Below are 26,961 nucleotides of genomic sequence, written 5' to 3'. Positions count from 1 at the left end.
GGTACACCCACGATCGCAGTATGGTGATGATACCCAACTATGCATCACACTATACATCACCATGGGTCAGACAGGAAATGATGTTATTCTCCTGCCCCAATACCTGAAGACTGTCTGGATGGAACAAAATAAGCTAAAACTGAATCTGAACAACAGTTCCTTTTGTTTATCCATCAAAGAACAGAATGGGGCCAATTTGGCACACTGTCAGGAGTTGGCAAAAGAAAGTTTGTGTCTGAAATGAGTTATATCCAGCAAGAAAAAAATATCCTACAATGGTAGAAGCAGTTGGCCAGCAGCTTACAATACGTCTGATTCTTCCATACTTAAGCCCAGTTCTCCTTCTATCGTGGTCAAGTGACTCAGAGCAGAGCTGCTATTAAAAATTTGCAGAAGTCAAGTTCACCATGCACTTAGGAAAGGATCTTACATTGCATTCTCTACCTTTATTCCTAGCCATGTAAATACAGTGGGAAATTTCTTGAATGTCTTATTATAGGGGATACACATGAAATGTGCTAATGGAAATACATTATGCTGCACTCCTCTGTGGCCTTGGCAGCTAGTTTTTTCACTAGATATGTACACATAACACAGAGAAACATAGAATCTTTAGATGTCTAATAGTGAAAGGCTCAATGGTGTACATAAACCCAAACTTATATTAAATGACAATACAGTAATGCTTTTTATTAGTTGTTTCTCCTCCTCTTTTGGTCTTAAAACATATCACCATGATTCATGCTTCCCCTCAGTTCATCCCTACAAGCAAGACAATTTTACACTACTATCAGTATGTTGGATTATTAGGATTTTGCAGATCATTCTGCTGCAAATTAGTAGCATGCTTCATTACGGTCTTGAGTGAGAAGGATTGTCACGTTATGCTGTATTCCAAGGTCTGACCTGATTTGCTTTTTCTTTTACTTTCTACTAAATTTAATTTGTAGACATCAGCTCCTAGCCATCTATGAGAATTGGTTCATAGTAAGAGCACCAGATAAACCAACATACCCACTTGATGATAAATATTATTCGATGAAAACCTGATTTGATAAGATAAAAAGTGAACAAATGAAAAAGCATATTTTTCCTAATTTCATTTAAGCAGATTTTTTTCTAAGTATACTAATATTTAGATCCGATTCGGAACAGTGGTCAAGATAGAAGAAAGTCATCTATAAAAACTAACTCATGCCAGACTCCACAAAGTTGGGAATTCTGTTTTTCAAAACCAGAAAGACGAAGCTCAAGAAGGCTGCAGCGCACTTTCCTTTAAGATGAGTCTTAAACTAATTTCTAACAGAAAATTAAATAATTTGGTCCAAGTAATTTGGGAACAGGGAAATTTTCAATACTTTAAAAATGAGTACCTACTTATTGCAGGTGCATGTACTTCCTAGGTGGGGCACAGGAAACTGTATTTTGGCTTGCAGGGTAGTCTTTGGTTCAGGCATCTCAGTTTGCATAGAATAGCACAAGGATGCTTGGGTTAAAATTGAGTTTCGTTGTGCTTCTGGCATACTGACCAAAATGTGCTAAAAGTCACCAGTATCACATCATTATTGCTACCAGGAAATGCTGCATGTGACATGGGTAAGTCTGATAACCTAATTAGCTTTTCCCCATTTTACAATAAAGTGTTACATAATTGAAGTAGTCATAATGGATATATTTATGACCCCAATTGGCAAAACTAAATATAAAGTTTTTCTTCCCCCGTTCCTCTTATCTCTTCTATATTCACCTATTTTTGATTCTACTTTCTTACTTTTTCCCAATTTATATTATTTTTTTATTCTTATAATAATATTTACTATTACAATATTTATTTATTTATTTATTTTATTATAATAGTAGTAGTAGTAAATTATCACATTACAGCTATGAAATGTAATGCTTTCATATGGGCATTGTCAAGCAAAATAAATAATTTGAAATGCTCAATTAACTAAGACTTCAATACAATAGCAGAGTTGGAAGGAACCTTGGAGGTCTTCTAGTCCAACCCCCTGCCTAGGTAGGAAACCCTATACTGTTTCAGACAGATGGCTATCCAACATCTTCTTAAAGACTTCCAGTGTTGGGGCATTCACAACTTCTGGAGGCAAGCTGTTCCACTGATTAATTGTTCTGTCAGGAAATTTATCCTCGGTTCTAAGTTGCTTCTCTCCTTGATTAGTTTCCACCCATTGCTTCTTTTTCTACCCTCAGGTGCCTTGGAAAATAGTTTGACTCCCTCTTCTTTGTGGCAACCCCTGAGATATTGGAACACTGCTATCATGTCTCCCCTAGTCCTTCTTTTCATTAAACTAGACATACCCAGTTCCTGCAACCCTTCTTCATATGTTTTAGTCTCCAGTCCCCTAAATGAGTACTTCAACTTTCCCCATGAACAATATTTTGTCTATCAGAATTCAGAAAGATTTTGTATTTAAACTCAGTCAATTATTTGGCCTATTCCATTTATTGATGTATAAATGTATTCATTTATAGTTATATCCAACCTTTCCTTCAAATATGCAAGTTGGCATAAATAGCACTTTCTACTACTACGGTATTTATACCACAACAGTCCAGTGAAATATGATGGATTGAGAGAGTGACTGGCCCAGACACAGAACTGTATTTAAGAAGTAGAACCCAGGCCTTTCCAGAGCCAATCTATTTCATAATCACTCCACCATACTGGCTCTCATTTGCACACAACTTTTGATTATTAGTCAGAACACTGCTAATTCTGCTCCTTATCAATTGATAAGTGCAGACATTTCTGTTCTTCTCCTTTGTATAAATACACACACACTAAACCAGAAAACGAAGATATAGTTTTATTAGCAGAACTTTCTTCCAACTTTCTCGCACGCTTACTCTATTAACTGTAATTATAATCCCAATTCCAATAGATTGTGGGGATATGCATGAATAAAGACAAAGATGTATAATCAACAAAATTCAAATGTCAAATCATTAGACATGATTGGGCCTGCAATAAAACCATCAAAATCCATGTATCTTTGGGGTCGGGGTCCCAACAAGCCCACCCCTCAAATGACAGTACTGATGGGCAAATTTATTTATGACATATTCCATTACTGTAAATAGATTTAGTCATAATAAGCAGCATTTGGGCTTGGAAGACTACTGGCAACAATAGAATGGTTTTAAGATTACTGTTTATCATCAAAAAAAGCCAAACTATTAATTTCACTTATCTTACTTCAACTAGATGTCTATTATTACCTATACACAAATACCAAAGTATGTGGTATAAGAATCACATTATTAGCAATACATAATATTGTTTCTCTCTTTTAAACTACCTACATTACATTTAAACTTTTACAGTTTCAATATACTGTATTTTTCAGAGTATAAGATGCACCTTTTTCCCCTCAAAAAAGAGGCTGGAAAATCTGGCATATTTTGTCTCCTGAAATCCTGCCCCCTTCACCAAAATGGCCATGCATAGCCTGTAAAACGCTTTCAGAGAGCTCCTGGGGGCTGGGGAAGGCAGAAATGAGTGAAAAACAGGCTGTTTTTTGTTCAATTTTGCCCCCCCCCCCAGGCGCCAGGAGTACTCTATAAGCCTCTTAAAGGCTATGCATGCAATTTTTTTTCACAAAAAATGGGCCGTTTTTTGCTCATTTTTCCCTCCCCGCAGGAGTACTCTACAAGCCTCCTAAGGGCTATTCATGCCCTTTGGGAGGGGGGTGAACGGGTCCATTTTTGCAAAAAATGGGCCATTTTTGGGAGGTTTGCAGAGTGCAAGAACTTTTTTTTTAATTTGCATCTTCAAAACCTTGGTGCGTTTTATACTCTGGTGCGTCTTATTCTCCGAAAAATATGGTACAAACTACCACTTAATTTAACTGTTTAACTTTTCCTGGTTCTAAGTAGGATTTTCCTACTTCTGCTGATGGAGAACATTGGACTCCATTGCTTCCATATCATAAAGGTAACTACATAACTGAGGAGAAAGCATAAAAGATAAACAGTTCACAAAAGAGAAGTAAGGTGGATAGTACTTGAATACGGTATGTCATTTAAAATATTGTAAATATTAGAAATATTTTTAAAATACATGAGTAGTGTAAATCTTCAGAAGGGACAATGTAGAAAACACATCTGGTTATGTTGTCCTTCCTTCAAATCTCTATTATATTCCTACTTAGCTTCAGATCTAGACTTAACAAAAATTGTGAATAATTTCTACCCAAATATTTACTCTGGCTATGGCTTACACTTAAGGCTATTCCTCACTGAAGCCATGTTTACCACTATTTAAAATCTACAACTGTGAAATAAAGCTAATCCTATTTTAAAAGCACATGCCAATTAAAGATAGGGTGTGTTTAACCACCACTCACATCACAGTCTAATAACTCTTCTAGAACATGCCTAGTCATATTTTTAGAAATCTACCTAATCTTTATTAAGGTTGATTTTGGAAGGTCAGGTAGATGTGAGCTAGAAATACTCAAAACAAGTTGTTAAAATTTAAAAATGCCTTCATTAGGTTGAATTCATTACATAAAACAATGGATTTTGGTAAATCAATTTTTTTTCACTATTACAGCACAGAAAGAAAAGCATCTACGTGTCTCTGTATTTTAAGTAATCCCTTGCTCAGAATAGAGAGCATAGGAGCTACCCTCTTTGCAGGAAAAGCATCCAAACTTAGTAATTTAGCATGCTTCTTAGGAAAGTATAAGTTACAACTAACACATATCCCGCTGGTCAAGATCAGCTGACATACTTTAAGGGTGCCCCTCCTATGTTGTGCCTTTGATTAAACCAAAGCTTTATGACTGTGTTACAAGTTGACTCCCTGAAAAGTTAGGTTATTAACAATAGCCTTTTACAGAATGTTTCCAAGTTGTTTCATTTCTTGAATAACAAGTTACAGAACCCAAGCCATGGCTGCTGCAATGTTTTGGAGGAAGAGAAGGCTGGCTTATCAGGCTTGAGTTAAAAGCACACCTGCAAAAACAAACATTTCATTAGCAGTGAAAAGAACAAAGCAAAGCTGTTCTGCCAATATTGGCAGGTCTGCCACTGATTGAATGGAAGCTCCCAAATTAGCTAAGGAAAGAGCCCCTTACCTATTACATTTTGGTGCTCTGTTATCAGAATATGTGTTTGATTTCCCATCAAACTCTGAGTGGCTTATAAAGACATAATTCTAAAACATAATTCTAAAAAGAAGCATTATTCATATTAACATTTATTTTGCAAGATATATAGGTTTGGAATGTAAAAACCTTATTGCAGAAAGAAATCAGCTACAGAACTTTCTTTCTTTTTCTTTTTTCTTTCATTCCTTCTTTCCTTCCTTTCTAAAATTTATTGGCCCCCCATCTCACCATAGTTCCCCATCTTACCATCTTATTGGGAGGCTTACAGTAATAAAAATATGTCTTTGCATATAAAATTACAACATAATTAAAACAGAACATTAAAATCTAAGCACACATGGGGAGGACAGGGGCAGAGCGGGAGAGGTGAGATCTGTTGTTACTCAATCAACCACCTCCACTGTGCTATTCTCTCATTGGGGGCCCAAGCCAACTGGCAGAGTTAGGTCTTTAGGCCCTTATGAAAGGATAGGAAGGTTGGGACCAACCTCACATTGGGAGGCAAGGTATTCTAGAGAGCAGGAGTAATAGCAGAGAAAACCCTCCTCCTAGACCCTGCCAGCCAGAATAATTGGGCAGACAGGATCTGCAGCATGCCTCCTCTGTCAGAACTGGGGGATGGGCCAATCCCAGTGGAATAAGATGGTCTCTCAAGTAACCTAGCCCCATGCCATAAAGGGCTTTAAGGGTGATCACCAACACATTGAATTGCACCTGAAAGCAAACCAGCACCAAATGCAGTTTGTGGAGTGGTGTTGTTACAGGGGCCATTCTCCCCCCCCCCCCCCAAAAAAAAATTACTTGTGCCACTGCACTCTGCACCAGCGGTATCTTCCACATGGTCTTCAAGGGCAATTTATTATTTTAAAATAAATCCAACAATAAACTTATGTTCCTTTATTGGACAGCTTAGAAAATATTGAGAATGAGATAGCTGTCCACTTTTTTATTCAGAAAGACACATATAATACATGTTTGTCCCACCACTTTTAGATTAATATCCTTGAATCTGTTAATATTGTTTGGGGGGAATGGTTTTTAAAGATATTGGCGTAGTGTTGAATTATATACCAGGAACTGCACTGGAATTTACCAATGCATGAAAAACTTTGATTTATCAAGCAAAGAATACAGCAAAACAAAAACAACATGTTATGATTCAGTCTTGTACTTAAGTCATTGCTTATGAATTGACTACTTATCAATGTAATAGAATGACTGATCATCTTATTTATTTATTTATTTATTCATTTATTCATTCATTAAATTTATATGCTGCCCATTTCACTCTGAAAAGTGACTCTTGGAAGCTTTGCTATTATTATTTTCTGCAAATTAAGTCAATGTTAACTATTGACAAATTGTCTGGACTAAACCCTACATTTTAGAAGTGGTTTGCCCTTGTCTACATTTTAGGGTTGAGAGACAATGACTGGCCAAAGTCACACTGCTGACCTTGAACCTAAAGCAGGACTAGAACTCACAATCTCCCAGTTTTTAGCCTGTTATCTTAACAATTACACCAAATTGGTTTGCTTATTAGTCCATGTGGTCTATTGCATTAAATGAACAAAGCAAAGCTGTTCTGCCAATATTGGCAGGTCTGCCACTGATTGAATGGAAGCTCCCAAATTAGCTAAGGAAAGAGCCCCTTACCTATTACACTTTGGTGCTCTGTTATGAGAATATGTGTTTGATTTCCCATCAAACTCTGAGTGGCTTATAAAGACAGAAAACATAATTCTAAAAAGAAGCATTATTTAAATGAATGCATTAAATTAATTAATTTACATAATTCCTTATGGGAAAATGTATTTGGTACTCATCGCATCTCCTGGAACAGTTCAGTGAGCGCATGCCTTGCTGCAAGCCTGAAGCGCGCTCTGCGCATATGCAGTTTTAACAAAACTTACCTTCCCCGTTACTTTTGGGGAGTAACCCAGTTGAGGCCCGACAATCCTCTCTGTCATGCAAATCAGCTGAGAGGATATAGGTAAGTAAAGCACAGGGTAGGCCCACTTCATCGTTCAAGTGAACCGGTTTGCTCCCCAGCTGATCATTGGAGCTACTGGTTCGCCCGAACCGGTCCAAACAGGCTTAATTCCACCCATTAATTGGAAACAATTAATGATGAGTACTGAGATATCATTGTTATTTACTTTCTTTTATGTTTTTTTATCAGTGACTCAGTGAAAACTCAAATTTGCAAGATGCCAGTTAAAAACTCAAACAAAACAGTCTAGGTTTTACCTATGCAGCCTAGAGAAATTGGAGAATAATAGATAAACCTGTCATTACTGCAAACTGTGAAAAGAGATCTTACCCAAGAATAGTTTGATAAAGTTCCCCTTACTGTACGACAAGCCTGTGTTAAATAGCAAACAGCACTAAAGAAATACAACGCCTGGTTGCTTGAATAAAGCAGCATCGTGAAAATTGCTTTCTTTGGAGATACTGAAGATGGCGTGCCTGTACTTGTAGCCTCTCCAGATTTTTTTATACGGAAATACAAGTAGTCCTAGACTTACAATCAAGTTTTCCATTGCTAAGCAAGACAGTTGTTAGATTGATTTTGTCCCATTTTATGACCATTTTTGCCACAATTGTTAAGCAAATAGCTGCAGTCGTTAAGTGAATCATGCAGGTTTTTTTAAGCAAATGTGGCTTCTTGCATTGACTTTGCTTGCTGGGAAGGTTACAAATGATGATCACATGACCCAGGGACAGTGTAAGGCACCAGTTGCCATTTGGTTTTGACCATGTGGACATTGGAATGCTGCAAGGGTCATAAGTGTGAAAATCAATCAATCATTTTTTCAGTGCCTTTATAGTTTCAGATAGTCATTAAATGAATGGTTGTAGGTCATGGGATACCCATATCTACCTAAGGTCCAGAGGATAAGCATCTTTATTGTTACAGCAGTACTTCTGCAATATTCAGAGTCTTATTTTCTTTCTTTATAGTAATTCATTTTAAATTGAAACTATTTTTTTTTGCTCATGTGCTGTTTTAAAGCTGACAACAAGTGACATGCATTCCAGTTTAATAACAATTACTTGGAAAAGCAGGGGAACTTGTATTTCATGTCCATTCAAAATGGAAGGACACCATGTTCTTCTGTATGAACCGCCCAACATTTAAAATTCCAAAGGTTGACTTCACTGAAATTGCCAATTTAATTTTTATTTCTTAATAACTTTTTATAATATGTCTAGTCCACCCTCTATGGCTTTGTATCAATCAGGCTGGCTTATACTTGACAATTGAGAAGACATGGTCCTTCCTGTTATTGGTTTAGTTTGGGTTGCTTGTTAAGCAAAGGCTAACCAGAACAGACAAGTTATATTCACACAGTTTAAAATCCTATTTGGTGATTGTGGTGATGATTGTCCTAGCACATCATGACAGAAATGTTTTCTGACATCCATGATTAATTGAATTGGGGCTGGTTCACCTCCTAATGATTTAACAACTACATATTTGTTTTGTTACTAAATAAAATGACTTGCCATTAAACAATTGTTTAATGAACTCTGATGTGAAAAAAGAAATGAGAATTATAACATTGGCATGTATTGTCTAAAAATGAAACCTGTATCTCTGAGATACGATTACTGTGTACTAAGATTACTTAAAAAACATGTGTATTCTTTTTATGAAAAGAACAATTTAAACAAATCTTTCCGGCAATAATTTAAATCATTATATTTGATGCTTCTTGACAATGGTTTGAAAGGAGAAATCAGCAAAATATCAATATAGCTCATTTCTCTTGAAAAGTATCTCAGTTCATAGGAAACTGAGAACATAAACCTCAACTAGCAGTTTTATCAAGCTTTCCCCTAATCTGGTCCCCTCTGAAGGCATCAGACTGAGAAGGATGCTTTATTCATCATTAACTCTTATTAATCGACCAACTATACAAAGTATACTAATACAAGTAAATTCAGACTTAACCACCAATGGCCTAGCACTGATAATAACACTTGACAACTTTCTCCCTAATTTTTAAATTAAAGCCCACTATGACATAATAAGCAGATGATAATTGCGATAATTTTTATCTAGTTCTGGCAGAGACCGAAATAGTCTTTCTTCTTTATAAAAAGTGCAGTAGAACAGTATATAACATTATAAATTCATAATATATATGAATAGTATTTGTGTTAACTGGGCAGCATTAAACGTTCCCCCAGTGGTACCACAGGAAAAAAATTGGGGTTCATTTTGGCAACAAAGAATTCTTCTATATGTTGGCATTCAACAGAGAATTTAAAAAAAAATCTAACTGAGAAACAGGTATGAACAAGATAAAAGACTAGCTTCACTAATGTTGCCTAATATATTCTATGAATTTTGAGTTTGGTTCTTGCATACTCTGATCTCTATCCAATTGCATAAATTCCTCCCCACCCCACCCCCCACTTATCTGACAGATCTTAAGAGAGTCTAGAACAGCTATGGACTGAATTTTCTGCAAAGCAAGAGAGAGAACTAATAGCGTATTTTTCGGAGTATAAGATACACCAAAGTATAAGAAGCACCAAGATTTTGAAGAGGCAAATTAAAAAAAAAAAGTTTTTGCACTCTACAGACCTCGCAAGAACGGCCCGTTTTTCGTAAAAATGGGCTCGTTTTTTGTCCAAAAAAGGGCATAAATAGCCTTTAGGAGGCTTGTAGAGTGCTCCTGGGGGCTGAGGGGGGCAAAAGGAGAAAAAAATGGCCTGGTTTTTTGGTCAAAAAGGGAATACATAGCCTTTAGGAGTCTTTGTAGAGTGCTTCTGGGGGCTGAGGGGGCAAAAATGAGCAAACACAGCCCATATTTCACTCATTTCTGCCCTCCCCAACCCCTAGGAGCATTCTGGAAGCCTCCTAAAGGCTATGCACAGCCATTTTGGTGAAGGGACGGAGTTTCGGGAGGCCAAAAATGCTGTATTCTGTGTATGACATACCCAGATTTTCACCTTCTTATTTGAGGGAAAAGGGTGCATCTTATACTCCAAAAATATGGTAATCACATCCCCTCGTACATATGTGCTAGTCATTCCTGACTCTAGAGGACAGTGCTCATCTTTGGTTTCAAAGCCAAAGAGGCAGCGCTGTCTGAAGACATCTCCATGGTCATGTGGCTGGCATGACTAAATGGCGAAGGCACATGGAACACTGTTACCTTCCCACCAAAGTGGTGCCTATTTTTCTATTTGCACTTTTACATGCTTTCGAACTGCTAGGCTGGCAGAAGCTGGGACAAGTAACGGGAGCTCACTCCGTTACGCGGCACTAGGGAATTGAACCGCCAAACTGCTGACCTTTCTGATTGAGAAGCTCAGCGTCTTAGTCACTGAGCCACTGCCTCTGTGATAGGAAATTGGAATAAAAACAATACTCCATCATAATATTCTTTGCTTTGTTTCTCTGCTAATTCATTTTAATTATTTGAACTCTCTCCCCTTGGTTTTTCCTGCTGTTAATATTTTAAAATCTCTGTCAATAGTAGGCCAAAGGAATCTGGCAGTAATAAAATTCCAAAAGGATTCTTTGTCACACATCTTCTCACACATCTTCTCTCTTGTACATCAGCAAATATCTATGCACAAGAAAAACAAGAATAATGTGATGTTCTATGAACCTGCCAATTTTTCTCCACAGAGTAGAAAAAATGTTTTATTTGTGTCATTCATTTCTAATTAATCCACAATATAAAATGTTCACCAAGTCTCAACATAGGTACTTGATTTGAAAAATAAAAACCAATATTGAATATTTTGTTTTAGGCTGTTGCAGACTTTTTGCTGGTTACAAGGGTTTTACACACATTAATTCCCTATCAAATAATAGAATTCTGTAATTTATGACTATAAGCAGAATAATCTCTTGCAACACATCATGACTCAACCCAATACAAACCACATCGTCTCTTAATAGAAACACATACATGTTCTTTCAAAAGATGATTAAAAAACAAAAGCTAATTACTAAAGCAGCATCTATTTATTCATTCTATTTACATCCCACCTTTTCTTCAGGAGCTGAAGATCCTGTACAACACTGTTTCTCAGTCTTAGCAACTTTAAGATGTGTTGATTTCAACTTCCAGAATTCTCCAGCAAACCACACATATTCAGGTTGCTGAGTTTGAGAAACATTGATTTACATAACATTCAAATAACCCCCCCCCCAACAACAGTCCTGTGATGTAGATTGGACTAAAAAAGAACTGCCAAACTAAAGCCACACAATAAGTTCCAGGGCTGTGGGGTAGGATTTGAACTGCTATCACCTCCCATGCTTGCTTACTGCACTATGAAACTTAACAGTCTTTATACACCTAACTTTGAATAATGTCAGAACAAAGGGAAGCATCGTGGGGACATAGCAGGTGGGGGGAATGCTTTGAGATCCTATTTGTGCCCTATTTATGAGCAACTGAGGATACAGCCCACAATCCTTTTTTCCAGTTACTTAAGTAGTCATTTAGAATTTAGAAGGGAGACCCATAAGGAACTCCTAGAACTATGGAGAATGGTTGTGGAAGTGGGCTCAATGTTATGGTGAATATTTGATTCTGTTAATGTAGTCTAAATCAGTAAAACCTAGCGTATTTTTCAGAGTATAAGATGCACCTTTTCGCCTCAAACAAGAGGGTGAAAATCTGGGTGCATCTTATACACTGAATACAGCATTTTTGGCCTCCCAAAACCCCGTCCCCTTTGCAAAATGGCCATGCATAGCCTTTAGGGGAATTCCAGAGTGCTCCAAGGGGCGGGGAGAGCAAAAATGGGTGAAAAATGGGCCTTTTATGCTCGTTTTTGCCCCCCAACCCTCAGAAGCACTCTACAACCCACCTAAAGGCTATGCATGCCCTTTTTTGACAAAAAAGGGGCCCGTCTTTGGGAGGTCTGCAGAGCGCAAAAACTTTTTTTTTTTAATTTGCCTCTTCAAAATCTTGGTTCATCTTATACTCCAAAAAATACGGTAGTTTTGGTCTTCTTGTATGATCAGTTTTCTGATCTGGACAACCATAAAGCTCTGACAACAACCTTTCACTGCACTGGTTCAATGGAGAAGCATCTGCATTCTCCACACACCAATTTAAGTATCACATAGGCTGCAAGATTGATTGATTTCATTATAAAACCTTTCAGAGCGAAATTTCGGACAAACGGTATAGGCTTTGACCAAACTTTTAGCAGATTGTGAGGGTTATAGTATGTTTCACTGAATATACTCCAGCTCTCCTGCGGGTCTCTTTTAGGATTCCTATAATTGCATTACATTTAGATATATGTCACTCATGGGCTATGGCAGGGGGAGGGTAGTCACGTTGAAGATACATATACTACTGGTATGTATTTGTTAGATTTATATCCTGCCTTTTTTCCAGGAGTTTGAGGTGGTGTACACTCTGTTTTCTCCTATTCTGTAAAATTCCTTAGGAAAGAAGTGACATCATCATGCAAATGCTGCATGACAAAGGTGTGCAAGTCATGTCATACACAGGATGACACCGTTGCACATATTTTGCCAATTGCCACCTCTCGCTTGTTCCTATTTTTTTCTCCACCAAACTATGGGCTAGGAGAGAACTACTGATTGGAGAGACCCAAGTCATAGGTGAGCTTCCACTGCTAAGAGTGACCTTCAGCCCAACCCCAAAACCTTAACCAGTGTGCCATACTGGTTCTCTTCTAAAGCCTACTTTGAAGGGATTTCCTAACTTTATATTTCTGGGAGGGTCATCTATTTTGTAATGGATGTGCCTAATCGAACCAAATATTTGACCATTGTTAGTTCCATGCAAATATTTGATTCTGAGCTTGGTATATCAGTTGATGTCTTCTTCAAAATCTGTGTTTTTCCCCGAGCAAACACAGTAGCTCTGCATTCATAGGAAAATGCACACTAGGGAGTTAGGGGGTGCTGCAATAATATAGCATCCCTGATGGAAATGTCATTTTTCTGGAATTGTGGGGCTGCTCTATGGACCTAGGAAAGGGGCAGCCTCTTTAAGAAGGTGCCCTGTGTTGCAGTGAATGCATTCACATCCCTTCTAAAGCATATTCTCCACTTTGGTTCTAAATAACTGCATATTGCTAATGTGTATAAACAAATGACTATGAACCACCATGCAGGTCTATATCAATATGCAAACAGAAGTAAATACTAATTCTTACTAATCAACAAACACCCTACAACAGGGGTGTCAAATTCGCATCGTCATGGTGTTGTCATGTGACGTATCGTGAGATTTTTCCCCTTTGATAAACCGGGCGTGGGTAAGGCCAGTGCATGACGCATCTGGCCTGTGGGCCACGAGTTTGACACCCCTGCCCTACAATGTACATTTTAACTGCTTTAAAGTTAAGATGCATATACTACAGGACTAGGCTGCCATGTCTTCCTTCTTTTCTAAAATTGGGATTATACATCTAATAATAGCTACAATAGATTTCTCTATTGATTGCTATGAATTGGATCCAATGATCTGCTCTAAGATAAAATGCAGTTTGTCCAATTTTGATTTATTATATTATATCAGGTCAACCAACTAAGTTTCATTTAAGACTGAATCTAAATTTTAATTCAACTCAGTACAGTATAAGCAGAAAATCCTTGAATCCCATTTTTTCATATTGGCTGATCAGCAATATATGTTTTGTTAATCAGTACATTTTGCTTTTCTGTCTGCTTCGTATCTGTCAAAATCTGCCCCTTGCAGAGAAGATTTAACAGGCATGAGCTGAACTAATGAAGTGTAAACTGCCCAGAATCATTTAGTAAGATGGGCAGTGCCTAGATCAAGACTATGGCATGCACTCATAGCTATGACTGTTTCAATGCTGACATTTGCAAGATCCTTGTCTCTTTTATGGCTGGGCAGGTAGTAGAACCTAGATGACCTTGTCTAATGATGGAAACCAAATAGGTTCAGGCTTAGAGTCACCCAGGAATTCTATGGTTCCTGGTGAGGGAAGGTAATTGGAAAAACAAAAGAGCGAATGGCACATGACTTTCAACATGCCTACAAGAATAAGTACAAGGACATATTCACTAGACATTGATCTTGACTGAATATCTTTTATTTTTAATCCAAATTACACATTAGGAATAAAACATCACAGACAACATAGTTTCAATTACTTATTGCAAAGGAAGTGCATATTTGCTTTGTTTCTTTCCTATATCCTATTATTGCCTTCATTCCTGCACTTTGCATTCATTTATGTAAGAAACCAGCTATGAGGAAGGTGCTACAGCTTCCCATCACAAAGGTTTCTTCTGTCTCTTGTGAAAAAAAGAATCTCATGAGTTGAACTTCACCTATGGAACTGGTACACATACAATAGTGTTTATTAAAACCTAGAAATGTATATAATACACAAACCACAAATGGCAGCATATAATTTTAGGGATATTTTGGGATCACGGACATAAACATTATTATATGTTCTAAAGAAATTTGAGTTGGAAAAGGAAGTGGCTTTAAAATGAAAATAATTCATTTAAACTTCAAGGAGTTTCATTACAGAAACTGAAGGACAATCAATGTTAAAAAAAACTTTCTATAGCAGTGATGGCTAACCTTTTTGTCATCGTTTGCCAAAAACGCCCACACCCATAATGGAATGTGCATGCAACACCCACCTGAGCACTTCACACCCCTGTGCCTGTGCTTTACCCACCCCCCACCCCCCACATGCATGCGTGAACCCCTTGTGCCCTGTTTTGGACCCGGCAGGCCTCCCTTAAACTTCCTGGGGCCAAAAATGGGGTGTGTGGGAGTGCTGCATGCTCCCCATGCATGCGCCCATGACCCCCCCACACACATGTGCATGTCTCCCACATGCCCCCTGCACGGCAGAGACACAAAAATAAGCTGGCCAGTGGAAGGCGCACACGTATGCGTGGTGGAGCTGAGCTGGGGCTCATGTGCCTACAAAGAGGGTTCCGCATGCCACCTGTGGCACATATGCCATAGGTTTGCCATTATGGTTCTATAGCATCTATACCAACTAAGAAGTACTTTAGGCCACTTTCCTTCATTGCCTTGGAGGTAGACTTTCAAACTGTTTCATGACTGAAACAAAAATGATTCCAAACAGTATCTGTTGGAGAATATACTAAAATAAACTTCTTTTTATGTATTATTTTCTGATCTCAAGAAATGAGATCTTCTTCATAAAGAACACGCTAGGTATTGCTAACATATTGCATCAAATCAGTAATTCTAACTATCACCCTATCAATTTTATTTTAAATTTTCTATGCTTAAAAATTGGATTAAATGCCGGTGAAGTTAATACCAGTGAAAAGAATGAAAATACTGCATAGTAAACTATTGTTGCTTTCTTCTAAAAAGATGAAATAAAAATACCAATTCGCTGAGTTAGGCAGCATCATTATTTTATCCAGCTAATAATTACAACTCAAGCAACACATTTAAAATTACATAATAGCATTACAATCTGATTCTATTTATGACTACTCAAAATTATATGCTCTTGCGACTGGCTCCTTAAGATTTCAGTTTTAATAGCCAAGATTTCATAGAAGAGACTTCTCCAGGTCTTCCCGTTGTATGAGTCATGAGAAGACTTCCATACTTCCAAGTAACCAAACCTCACCAAGTATGGAAATGCTTAAGTATAACTATTGTTAGCCAAGAGGAGAAAATACTTGATTCAGTTTGGTGGAATGCACTTGTACATATCTGATAACTGAAAAATCAATTCTTAAAGCATAAAATGATAAGCATCTTAAACAGCACTTTTGCATTGCAAAGTTTGTAAATAAAACTTGTCATTACTATAATATAGAAACATGGGAAAGTATGCATAAATTGTCCTTTTTAAAAAAAAACTGTTCGAAATACTTACTGTTACTTGATTTGAGGTCTCTGTGAAGGATGGGGACGATGGCTTCTTCATGTAAGTAAAGCATCCCTCGAGCAATCTGTACTGCCCAGTTGACTAATATATGAGGAGGAATGCGACGGCCCCAGTGGCCCCCACTAGTGGTGGGGAAAGAACCTGACAAAGCTCTATTGAGGGGTCCTCCCCTGGCAAATTCCATAACTAGACAGAGGTTGGGCTCCTGCAAACTTACACCATGAAGTTCAATGATATTCGGATGTTTCAACATGGAAAAAAACTTGGCTTCCTGCCTCACACTCTCTGCAGTGGCCATGACGTCCTCATCTGGATCCTGCCGAGCTGCTTTCACTGCAACTTCTTGGCCTTTCCATATTGCTCTATAAACTTTACCGAAGCCTCCAACTCCAATAATCTCTTGCAGTTCCAGATGCTGGAAGTCAATCTCTGCTAGAGAACCCATACAGCCTTTGTGATCTACAGGGTGGCCATCACTCATGGCCAGGTTTTGAGTTTGATGCTCAGTCTTCTCCAACAAGCCTAACTGGGGATGTTGGTAGCAGCCTGGCTGGTAAGTCACATAGTTTGCTGGGAAGATGCCAAGACGATGATGGATTTTACCTGCCCACCACCCATCATCTCCAGACACTGCTGCATCTTTAGACAAAACTTCCACCATTTCCCCTCGACGCAAACTCAGCTCATCTTCTCCAGTGGCTTCATAGTCATACAACACGGTCCACAGTGGGCAAGAGTTGTCACTGGTCCCCAAGCTCCCTTCAGCTGTTCCCTCAGAGCTCAGCAAAGCCATGGTCAAGATACAGGTACTAACCACATCAGCTTCCACCTCAGCATTTGAGAACAATTGATGAAGTTGTCCCAAAGGTGCTTTTTCAAGAGGCAACTGGACTTTCTGGTTTTTCTTTGAAGACGTTTTGCTTCTCATCCAAGAAGCTTCTTCAGCTCTTAATTAGCCTTGTTGCAATTGAAGCCAACTCTTCCCTATTTTAGGCAGGCATAAAAGTGCTAGGAAAGGAGTGAAACGAAGCAAAAAGAAAAGAGACTCCTGGTTAGACAAGGAAGGGGGATTGGAGCATGAGATGAGTGAGGAGTAGAAACCACAGTATTTGGATCAGACATTTGGAGTGCAGGTTCAAAGGCAAGAAGCTGAGCTATGAAAGTGATGAGAGAAAGATAACATAAGGTGACAATGAGGGAAGGAGTGAAGAAGTCAAGAGAAAGAAAGCACAATCCAGATGTATATCAGAGTTCAGAGAAAGGACCGGTGGCAAAGCAGGAAGTGAAAAGCGTTCGGGATAAATGGGATCGAGGCAAAGAAAGTTTGTATGGAGTGATTTATACGGAGCCAGGAGAAAACGGCCACACGGCCCGAAAGAAGAAAAACAAGCGAAGCGAAGATAAAATAGGAAAAATGAAATGAGGGAAGAGGGAGGGGAGGGAGGGGAGGGAGAGCGGGGGAGGAGAAGCAAGAGGTAATCACAGAGAAGCGGCGATTGCAAAGGGGTGCAGTCCGAGGGGGCCCAGGTGAGAGAGAAGAGAGCCACGCACGGAACGAGAAGAGGAGACAGGCGATGGGAGAAGCCGCAGGTAAAGCGCTCGCGGAACCGAGAAGGTGGAGAAAACGGAGACCGCGGGCGATCCGAGGCAGCCTCAGAGGCTAAAAGCAAGGCTGCCGCCGCCGCCACGGCCGATCGAGCGCTTCTCCCGGGTCTTCTCAGCAAACTCTTCTGCCGCCGAGAGCAGCTCCCGAACAAACTACTGGCCGGTCCGGATTGGACGGCCGGGGGCACGTGACGGTCGAGGCCAGGCTCCGGGTGCGGGTCAAAGAGTGAAGTCGTACAGGTGCGTGTCTGGCTGTGGTCGCGGGGGGTTTTCCCCCTGTCACGGATGGCGCCAGTGCCAAGCACCGAACTCCAGGGCGCCCTCGGGAAAGGAAGGGTCGTCGGCAGAGGCAGAGACGCGGCAAGGCGGAAGGGGCGGTGGCAACGCTGTTGCAACTTGTTGCGCGCTCTTAGCCGCGCGCGCTCTTCTCCGAGGGGAAGGCCGGGCTGCAATGAATGGGACGGGCGGCGGGGGCTTTTTGCTTGGGAAAGCCTTGGGAATCGTATTCTAAGATTGGCTCGTTTTAAGCCATGAGCCAATGCCAGGGTTTGGTTTGTTATTATCAACTGCTAGGCATTCTTGGAGCGACGATTATTCAGTCTGTAATTCTTGTAACATTTGCGGCTGCTCTTCCCACAAACATCTGAAAAAGTAGCAGATGGGAAAGTGGTAAGGTCCGCATCTGGAATATCCTACAGGGTGCTAACAGGCATCAGTTTCCCCATAGACATGCATTTTGAAGATATTCAAAGTTTGGGATCAACCGTTGTGGATATTTTTGAACTGCAGTACCCAGCATTTTCACCACTGACCATACTGGCTGAAATTCTTGAAATAGTCTTTTAGCAACCTTTTCTTTAAATCCAACGGTCTCCCACTCCTTGGACTAAACCTGGTCATAATACTGTACATAAAAAAAGTCTTGCATTTCACAATGGATTTGTACCACTGAATGGAATAAACAGTGCATATTTTGAGCTATAGTAAAAGTTCCTTTACACTAATTATGCAACAAACAAGGAATGCTTATTTTCTGAAATCATGTACATTCCAGTATTTTCCCCTTCTGGGCTCAATGTGGGCTTAAAATGGGCACATGACCACAACCAAGTAAATGCATATAGTAACAGTACTAACAATCATTAGTTGGAGTAGCCATTTTATATTATTTATGTTGGGTATTAGGGAAGTACCCAACAGGCTATATGGACAATGCACAGCTGACTTTGTAACTCTTATGTCAATCTCCTGAATTTAAAATGTTATATCAGTGCTAGTCTAAAGATTCCACTATCAGTCCAGAGTGATATTGCAATCTCAGATGTGCCAGTTCTACAACAGAACTATTCACAACAGATATTTATTCGAAAGAAGTCCCATTGAGTGTATGGGAAGGTGCTTATTCCCAGGTAATTAGGAAATGACTGGGTACTTAGGAAAATGCAGTTGGATTAGGATTTTGAAATGTTGTAGAGAAAATTCTGGTTATTGAGCTCATTTGCTAGGGTTGTGATTTGGAAGAAACTATATAATCTCTTTCCTTCCTGTCTATGTAACCATTTAAATGTTAGTAACTTCTCTTGTTGGGCAGTTTGTATTCTTTGAAGGCCAAATTTCATGCAGGGAAACACATTGGCAAAGAAAATTGTAAATAGTGCCAGCTACAATGGTTCATTGAGAGCTATTATTATTTTGAAATTTGTTTCAGCTGGGTCGTACTAAGGAACTTTGTCTCACCCAATATTAATAAGGATACCAGATAGTATTGTGAATCAGTGTTTAGGGAGGGATAAATAAGCCCACAATTATGTTTAAATATCATTTAGCACTCTGCTCAAATTAGAATTATCCCTCATGTCTGGATATTTATACTTGCCTATAGTAGCCAGACACGGTGGCTCAGTGGCTAAGACGCTGAGTTTCTCGACCAGGTAGATAGGTAGATAGTTTGGTAGTTCGAATCCCTAGCAATGCATAACGGAGTGAGCTCCTGTTACTTGTCCCAGCTTCTGCCAACCTAGCAGTTGGAAAGTATGTAAAAATGTAAGTAGAAAAATAGGAACCATCTTTGGTGGGAAAGCAACAGCGTTCCATGTGCCTTTGGCATTTAGTCATAACCACAGAGACATCTTCAGACAGCGTTGGCTCTTCGGCTTTGAAACGGAGATGAGCACCGCCCCCTAGAGCTGGGAACAGCAAGCACATATGTGTGAGGGGAACCTTCACCTGTATAGTAGTTGGAAAGTTGAATCGTGGCAGCTGGATTAATTTTTGTTAGCTTGAGATGCTTCATTGCTCATCCAAGCAGCTTCATCAATCAGAGCAAGCCACTTAGGCAGGGAATCATTGGAATGTACAAATTATACCAACCTCGGGGGTTTCCTCCCCCAAATGTGTTGCAATTTGCCAATCTCTGTCATCCAGGCAAAGATGTCAGAAGGTTGAATCATAACAACTAGAGTATTTTATAGCCTATTGTAGCTATTCCCCCATCCATCCTCAGATAGACCAAACACTTATACAGTACAGAAATGTTATAATTACAGGTCTGCTTTAAATTCTTCACTACTGATTTAGTAGCCATCAACTCAAAAGCAAACCATCTTGCATTAGTTTTTAGCCTATTGCTCAGCTAGCATTTTTGACTCCTCCTCTTTTGTCCATTGCATTGTAGCGGGTGCTATAGGAATGCAGTGCCAAGTCTCCCATTGACTCACCCTCATCCATTGCTATTCATATGGGTCATAAGAACAATGACTTCCAGGATTGCCACGTGCTTTTTTTAATCTGTTCTCCTCCCCATTCTTTTCATTCCTTTGTAATTTTAAGCTTGTTAGCAGGGATTGTCTATGAAGATTCTCAGTCATCCAGGTCATGGTTGTCCCAAAGCTGCTTTTTCAAAAGGCAACTGGATTTTCTTTGTTTTTCCTTGAAGAAGTTTCGCTTTTCATCTGAAGAAGCTTCTTGGATGAGGAGGGAAATGTCTTCAGGGAAAAACAAAGGAAGGTTTGTTTTTGAAAAAGTATCTTTGAGTTAGTAGAGACTACTTTTTTAACAATTGATAAAATATAAACAGATTTGGAAGCATTTTCAGCTAATGTGGTTTATAAAACATGCTTAAAGTAACATATGTACATGCAGACTCTAATCTTTATAATAGGAGTTGTCTTGCATGCATATTACATTGTCTTACAGATGTAATCTTACAGATTTCTCCAAGGTTAGTTGCTTTGGCGATGAAAAGTGGTCACGTGGCATCTTAGCTTTATAATGACTGTACTGCAGATTTGAAAGTGGGCTTGTCCAAGCACCCCATCAGAGAAGCACTCTGACTCCCTTTGCTTTTTCAGTGATTTATAAAAGAGGAAACTAGCAGTAATTTCTAAAACAAATCTTGACAAATTGCAAAGCACATGAGCTTTATCTAAATGGCCAAAAAAAGAGAGAAGTATGATCAAAAGATGAGCTCACCTTACAAATATTTTAAATGAATTTGTGGGAGATTATTATGCAAAATTATTGAATTATATTATTCAGTTGAAACTTGGCTTCCCCCTCTAATATTCCACTGTATTCAGAATGAAGTAATACTGCATGTTGCAATAGACAATCTTTTAAATTATAAGCCCAATGGCAAGAATTGTTTTATAATTAATCTTTCATTGATCAAGACCCTTCCTTCCTTTTTTTGACTGAGGACTGAAGCTTTTCAAAAAGGAATTAATACATGAAAAAAGTGTTACAGTTTCTACTAACAGTATGTAACACTTTCAGGAATCCATAGATTGGACATCAGTAGTACTGGAGACCTGAAGCTTGGATGGGAAGAGATGATGGTGAACATATATATGCAGATGTCTATTTTGTAGAAGCAAAGAGTCTTGTACGTAGATGGGGTTCAAATCTTTAAAAAATTTAAAGCCTGTCATATTTAGCATTTGACATGCCATACATGAACTAGCAATATATATTTCATGTAGATTTTAATCTAGATTAATAAAACACAATAAAATATAAATCTTAAAATAGATCTAGGTCATCTAATCCTATTCCAGATTGTCCATTGCTGATGTGGTAGTTCAAAGCCCGACACTTTTCTTGTGGGTCATTTATATGTCTTAAGACCCAACCATTTGGCTTCCACTGGGAATTAAGCTTAAAGTTCTTGGGCAGATGTTGTACAAGTGCCAGTGGAGACTTCCTGGGTTTGAGTCTTTTAGTTGATAAATGAGGAAGGTTGGCATGCACCGGTAGGAGTGAGTTGTATAGAAAGAAGAGAGAAGAAATAGACACACGCAACAGGTTTAAGTAAAATAATTATTTCCAAGATGAGCCATTATGGTGAAAGTTCACCTAAAAAAAGCCACAACTGGAGAAGATCCAAAGAACAAACATTATTATTTCCATGCTAGTTCTATTCTCCCCCCCCCCAAATGCCATCACTCTGCTTAACAACTAATTCCCACAACACTGTCAAATAATTTACTAAGACTGTATTACTATTATTTTCTCTTCTTTCCTAGTATCTATCTCTTCCCACTTATGACTATTACCATGTTGTTTGTATCTTTCAATTATATTGTTTTATTTGATTCCTAGTACGATTTGACAGTTTATTAGCTATGACTATCACTAGGTGTTGTATCTTTTTATTCTTAATGAATGTATTTTATTCGCCTTTTGTACACTGAGAACATATACACCAAGGACAAATTCCTTGTGTGTGCAATCACACTTGGCCAATAAAGAATTCTATTCTATTCTATTCTATTCTATTCTAATCTTCTGTGACATAGGGAGCCGAGGTGGTGCAGTGGTTAGAGTGCAGTACTGCAGCCACTTCAGCTGACTGTTAGCTGCAGTTCGGCGGTTGAAATCTCACCGGCTCAGGGTTGACTCAGCCTTCCATCCTTCCGAGGTGGGTAAAATGAGGACCCAGACTGTGGGGGCAATATGCTGACTCTGTAAACCGCTTAGAGAGGGCTGAAAGCCCCATGAAGCGGTATATAAGTCTAACTGCTATTGCTATTGCTACATAGTACGTAGATCACAAAAAATGTGAGCGTGTATGCACTCTATATCCAAAGGATACCCAATAAAATTGCTTTACAGCCAATAAAGAAACGAGGCCACTCTAAAGCAGGCTTGGGTATCATTCATAGTGGACATTCAATTATGAGCACATTCTTTGGAATGCAACATAGTAGCTCTGGGGTATGAGAGGGGTTTGTTATTCCAACAAGCTGACCTTGTTGGGGGGAAAAGGGAGAGAGAAGGAAGCAGAGCAATATACATTTTTGAATATATTGCCTTTGGTTTAGTCATAATGCTGTGTTTAATAAATTGTATCATAACAAGAATTTGATACTTAAAGGAGCCGTGAGAGAAATACAATTAAAAGGACATATGCAATAGCAGACAAGAATCGTTATATAATGGTATAATTCAAGACGTTCTTTATTCCAAATCACCAAAGACACTACTGATAAAACTATAACACACTTTTCAAATATTAAACACAGCAGGAAGGAGAAAACTTACACATTAAAAGCACTGGAAACGAATAGTAGTGCGTTGAGACATATTAACTAGAGCATTTTCTCCTTGCTGTTAAATTGGCTGAAACCTTGTCAATAGCACTTCCTAGTGGTGGATGGAAGGAAGTAAAACAAGCATGTCTTGGCTTTGTAGTTCTTTACTTTTACACCCATAGAACCTTTCCCATATCCACGTGAATGTTAAGGAGTCTACTTCGCATGGCATTCACTATTCATACTTTTTGTGCAGGGTTTAGTGCAATCTTTAGATAGTTAATATAGATGCCTCAGTAAAAAACTTAAGCTGACTTCGCTGGTTTTTAATTTTTTAATTACCCAGCCAGAAGCCTGTGTCCCAAAGGTGCTTTTTCAAGGGGCAACTGGACTTTCTGGTTTTTCTTTGAAGACGTTTCGCTTGTCACCCAAGAAGCTTCTTCAGCTCTGACTGGATGGTGGGGCTGAAGAAGCTTCTTGGACGAGAAGCGAAACGTCATCAAAGAAAAACCAGAAAGTCCCGTTGCCCCTTGAAAAAAAGCATCTTTTGGACAACCATGACCTGGATGACTGAGAATCTCCACATAAATTCAGAAACCTGTGTGTTTTCCCCAACGCAAGAGGAGCTAAAACAGGTCTCCGCATTTTCAGAAACGGGACAAGAATTATTTGTTTTGTTCCGGGGTATGAATTGCAATTCGACACCTGCAACACCTAGTGCTGAGCCACTCAGCGCGCAACTCCGACGTTATAATTTGGGGAGATTGATTTGTGGTAGTGTTGTTTCTTCCCACATTACCGTACCCGTAACAGAACAACTGAGTTGGAAGGGACCTTAGAGGTCTTCTAGTCCAACCCTTGAAGTCTTCTAATGCAATACTTGAAGATGTCGGGAAAACTCGACGTCTTACGGCAAATTTCAACCAGTGATGACGCTATTGCACAATTCTACCTTTTATTTCGTCCCCCCCTTTTTTTTTTCTCACGGAGTAATGCAGTAATCCTCGCTCTTCATACAGAAATAGCTTTCCGGACGAGCTGGAGTTCTGACAATTCAATGGCACCTTCCGTGTAATTTGGCCACAGTACGGAAGTGGTTAGCCACCGTCGCCTTTCGGCATGCTTTAAGACTTCCCAGTCCAGCCTCGGGTTCTGGAATTTCCTGGTAGTTTCTCCTGAAGTCTGATCCTAGTTTAGTGTTCTATTTCAAACCACTTTAGCCTACTGCATTGAGACAGAGGCAGGCTTGCTTTCTAGGCATTACTAATTATCTCACGATAGGAGACGGAGTGGGAGAAATGCTATCTTTGGGGAAAAGATTGAGCGGCGATACTTCCGCGGACGCTAGTTGAAAAGATCGGGGAAGGAGAAAGGACTAGGATAGAGATGTTCTCCAAGCTGGCGCCCCCCCCCCCCCCCCCAGTAACCATCTGCCGGGGAATGATGGGATTTGCGGCTCAACACACACGCCAAGCATATGCTAATATAAATATGTACAGTGAAGAGCTGTAAATTATTAACCGAGAAACGGGAGACACGCACAGAAGGGGAAATACGTTTCCATCCCGGAAAACGCTTCAATCAGAGCGTGTCCCGACGTCTTGTTCCCCCGCAGCATATTTTTAGATAGGAGGGGGCGGAGTCGAGAGAAGGACGCCGCCTTTGCTTTGCATCCTTGGGTGGCAGGAGACCCGGTTGGTGGATTGGGCTCCACCGCAGCATGATGGGAAAATCCTTGTAGCATCCGGCATGGAGGTTCGGATGATGCCCGACGCCGAGAAGCGTCTTTGCTGGGGGAGCCGTCGCTCCCGCCGCTCCGAGCCACGGCAAGGAGATTGAGCCGGCGGCCTTTTCCGTGCAGGGCTTAGCGATGGTGTCCCAGGCGGTGCAGCTGCTCCGGCAGGGAGTCTGGGCAGCGTTGACCGGAGGCTGGTACCACGATCCGGAGCAAAGCAAATTCACCAACAGCTGCCATCTCTACCTCTGGCTGTTCTTGTTGCTGCTGCCTATGGCGCTGCACTTGGTGAGTCTGATCGGCCGGCGAAAGGTCTGGGCACACAAAAAAGAGGGGGATGAAGGGTCCTTTGGTAGGCCTCTGATGTGGAGAAGAGGCACATGTTGCCCTCTTATCTACCAGGATAGAGGTAGAGGACTTTATAGATTGCTGGGTGTAGAGGAAAGGTGTGAGGGGAAGGATTTAACAGACAAAAAGCAGTGACCGGAAAAGGAATCTCAAAAGTTTTATCAACTGTGATGGCTTTATGTAACTTTGTTGCTTATATCCTTACCATTTATATTGATATTGATTGCTTATTTGTACCTTATGACTATCATTAAGTGTTGTACCTTATGATTCTTGACGAAAGTATCTTATCTTTTTATGTACACTGAGAGCATATGCACCAAACACAAATTCCTTGTGTGTCCAATCACACTTGGCCAATAAAGAATTCTATTCTATTCTATTCTATTCTATTCTATTCTATTCTATTCTATTCTATTCTATTCTATTCTATTCTATTCTATTCCATTCCATTCTTTATTATTAATTGTAACAAAAATATTTCTGTCCCTTGTTACAGAACTTTGAATTGATTGTGCTTTGATGACACAAGTCTCAAACACTAAGTGTATTAACAAAATTAAACTGGGTATATAAAGAGTTAATAGGTAATTCTGTCAGTTATGGGTATAGTACCTAAGGTCTGGTTTGCAACATTAACATGCTCAAGTAAAGTTTCTTTCACTCACTCACACATGCATACATGCACATTATGTTTGGAGAGTTAAACCAAAAAATTAAGTATAAAATAAAAACAAAGCATAATAGCTTCTTAACATTAAAGAAAAATGATAATATGACAATCACTAGCATATTGAGTTATAATCTCTAAGCCATTCGCCAGACATAAATTCTATTAGCAAATGATTGTATTTCAACCCCAGTTCTCATCTCTAAAACCTGAAAAGGAATAATGCTAGGGTATCTACAGGCTTCTATAGATGACACATTTCAAACAATTAGCAAAGGAACAAGGCAAATATCAGCTGTATAATTATAGTTATTTTTTTAAAAAAAGCACAACAGTATTAATCATCATGTTATTTAAATATCATTTTTGATGATGAGCTTGACTTCATTATACTTTTGTCTAGGCATGTCCCCCCACTGCCATCACAGCTGTTATCTACTGTGGTTCTGTGACCTTATTATTCATGATAATAAAGGTGATCTCTTATCGCCTCCACCTGATGTTTGACAAAGGAGAGATGATTCAACAAAAGCTCCCTTGTAAGGAAGGGAAACAAAATAAAAAGTATAAAAGAGACAATGCAATTCAGCATAAAAATCTCAGGTAAGTTTATTTCTCTATGCTATCTTGGTCAGGGTTGTCTGCAATGGGAACATTTTAACTATTTCAATGCATTAGCTCTCCATCATAGTAGAACGTCTGTATCAATCATCATCCCCCACTTTATAACTTCCAGTATTTAGTCAGAGTTATTTAACTTATTTTTGTGGGTCCTTGGTGCTCTTTGAGCCTGCTTCTTTTCTTGCAGACATTTTATTACCCAACTAGGTAACATCATCAGAGGACCCCACAGTTCAACTCTGATTTGAAGCAAGAAATTCTGGAAAGTGAACCTTCTCCATTACAAAGCTTTTGGTCACCATGCCATTATGGCTGGGTCTTCCTAGATTAGTTGATGCTTACCTAGAGCCAATGAGGCATCTGTTTCAGATTATCCATCAAGAAAGTTAATGACATTTCTGAATCAGCTTGTAATAAGCACAG

At 39.3% G+C, this 26,961-nt stretch overlaps 2 protein-coding genes across 2 annotated transcripts in view; one reads left to right on the top strand and one right to left on the bottom strand.

Moving 5' to 3' along the window:
• Positions 1-18,074, bottom strand: part of MAP3K21 (mitogen-activated protein kinase kinase kinase 21) — a 53,272-nt gene extending 35,198 nt beyond the window's left edge. The window contains exon 1 of the mRNA XM_032216379.1: positions 16,017-18,074. Within this exon, the coding sequence (XP_032072270.1) occupies positions 16,017-16,956 (940 nt within the window). The 5' untranslated portion in view covers positions 16,957-18,074. The remainder of the gene's footprint in view (positions 1-16,016) is intronic.
• Positions 18,075-24,819: 6,745 nt separating this feature from the next.
• The window catches only part of PCNX2 (pecanex 2), a 102,489-nt gene continuing 100,347 nt past the window's right edge, over positions 24,820-26,961 (top strand). The window contains exons 1-2 of the mRNA XM_032214975.1: positions 24,820-25,187; positions 26,321-26,520. Coding sequence (XP_032070866.1) covers positions 25,035-25,187; positions 26,321-26,520 — 353 coding nt within the window. The 5' untranslated portion in view covers positions 24,820-25,034. The remainder of the gene's footprint in view (positions 25,188-26,320; positions 26,521-26,961) is intronic.

Source organism: Thamnophis elegans, chromosome 4 (assembly GCF_009769535.1).
Source record: "Thamnophis elegans isolate rThaEle1 chromosome 4, rThaEle1.pri, whole genome shotgun sequence".
Classification (NCBI taxonomy): Eukaryota; Metazoa; Chordata; class Lepidosauria; order Squamata; family Colubridae; genus Thamnophis; species Thamnophis elegans.
The sequence above is the reverse complement of the archived record's forward strand: the minus strand, read 5'-3'. Positions and strand labels throughout refer to the sequence as shown.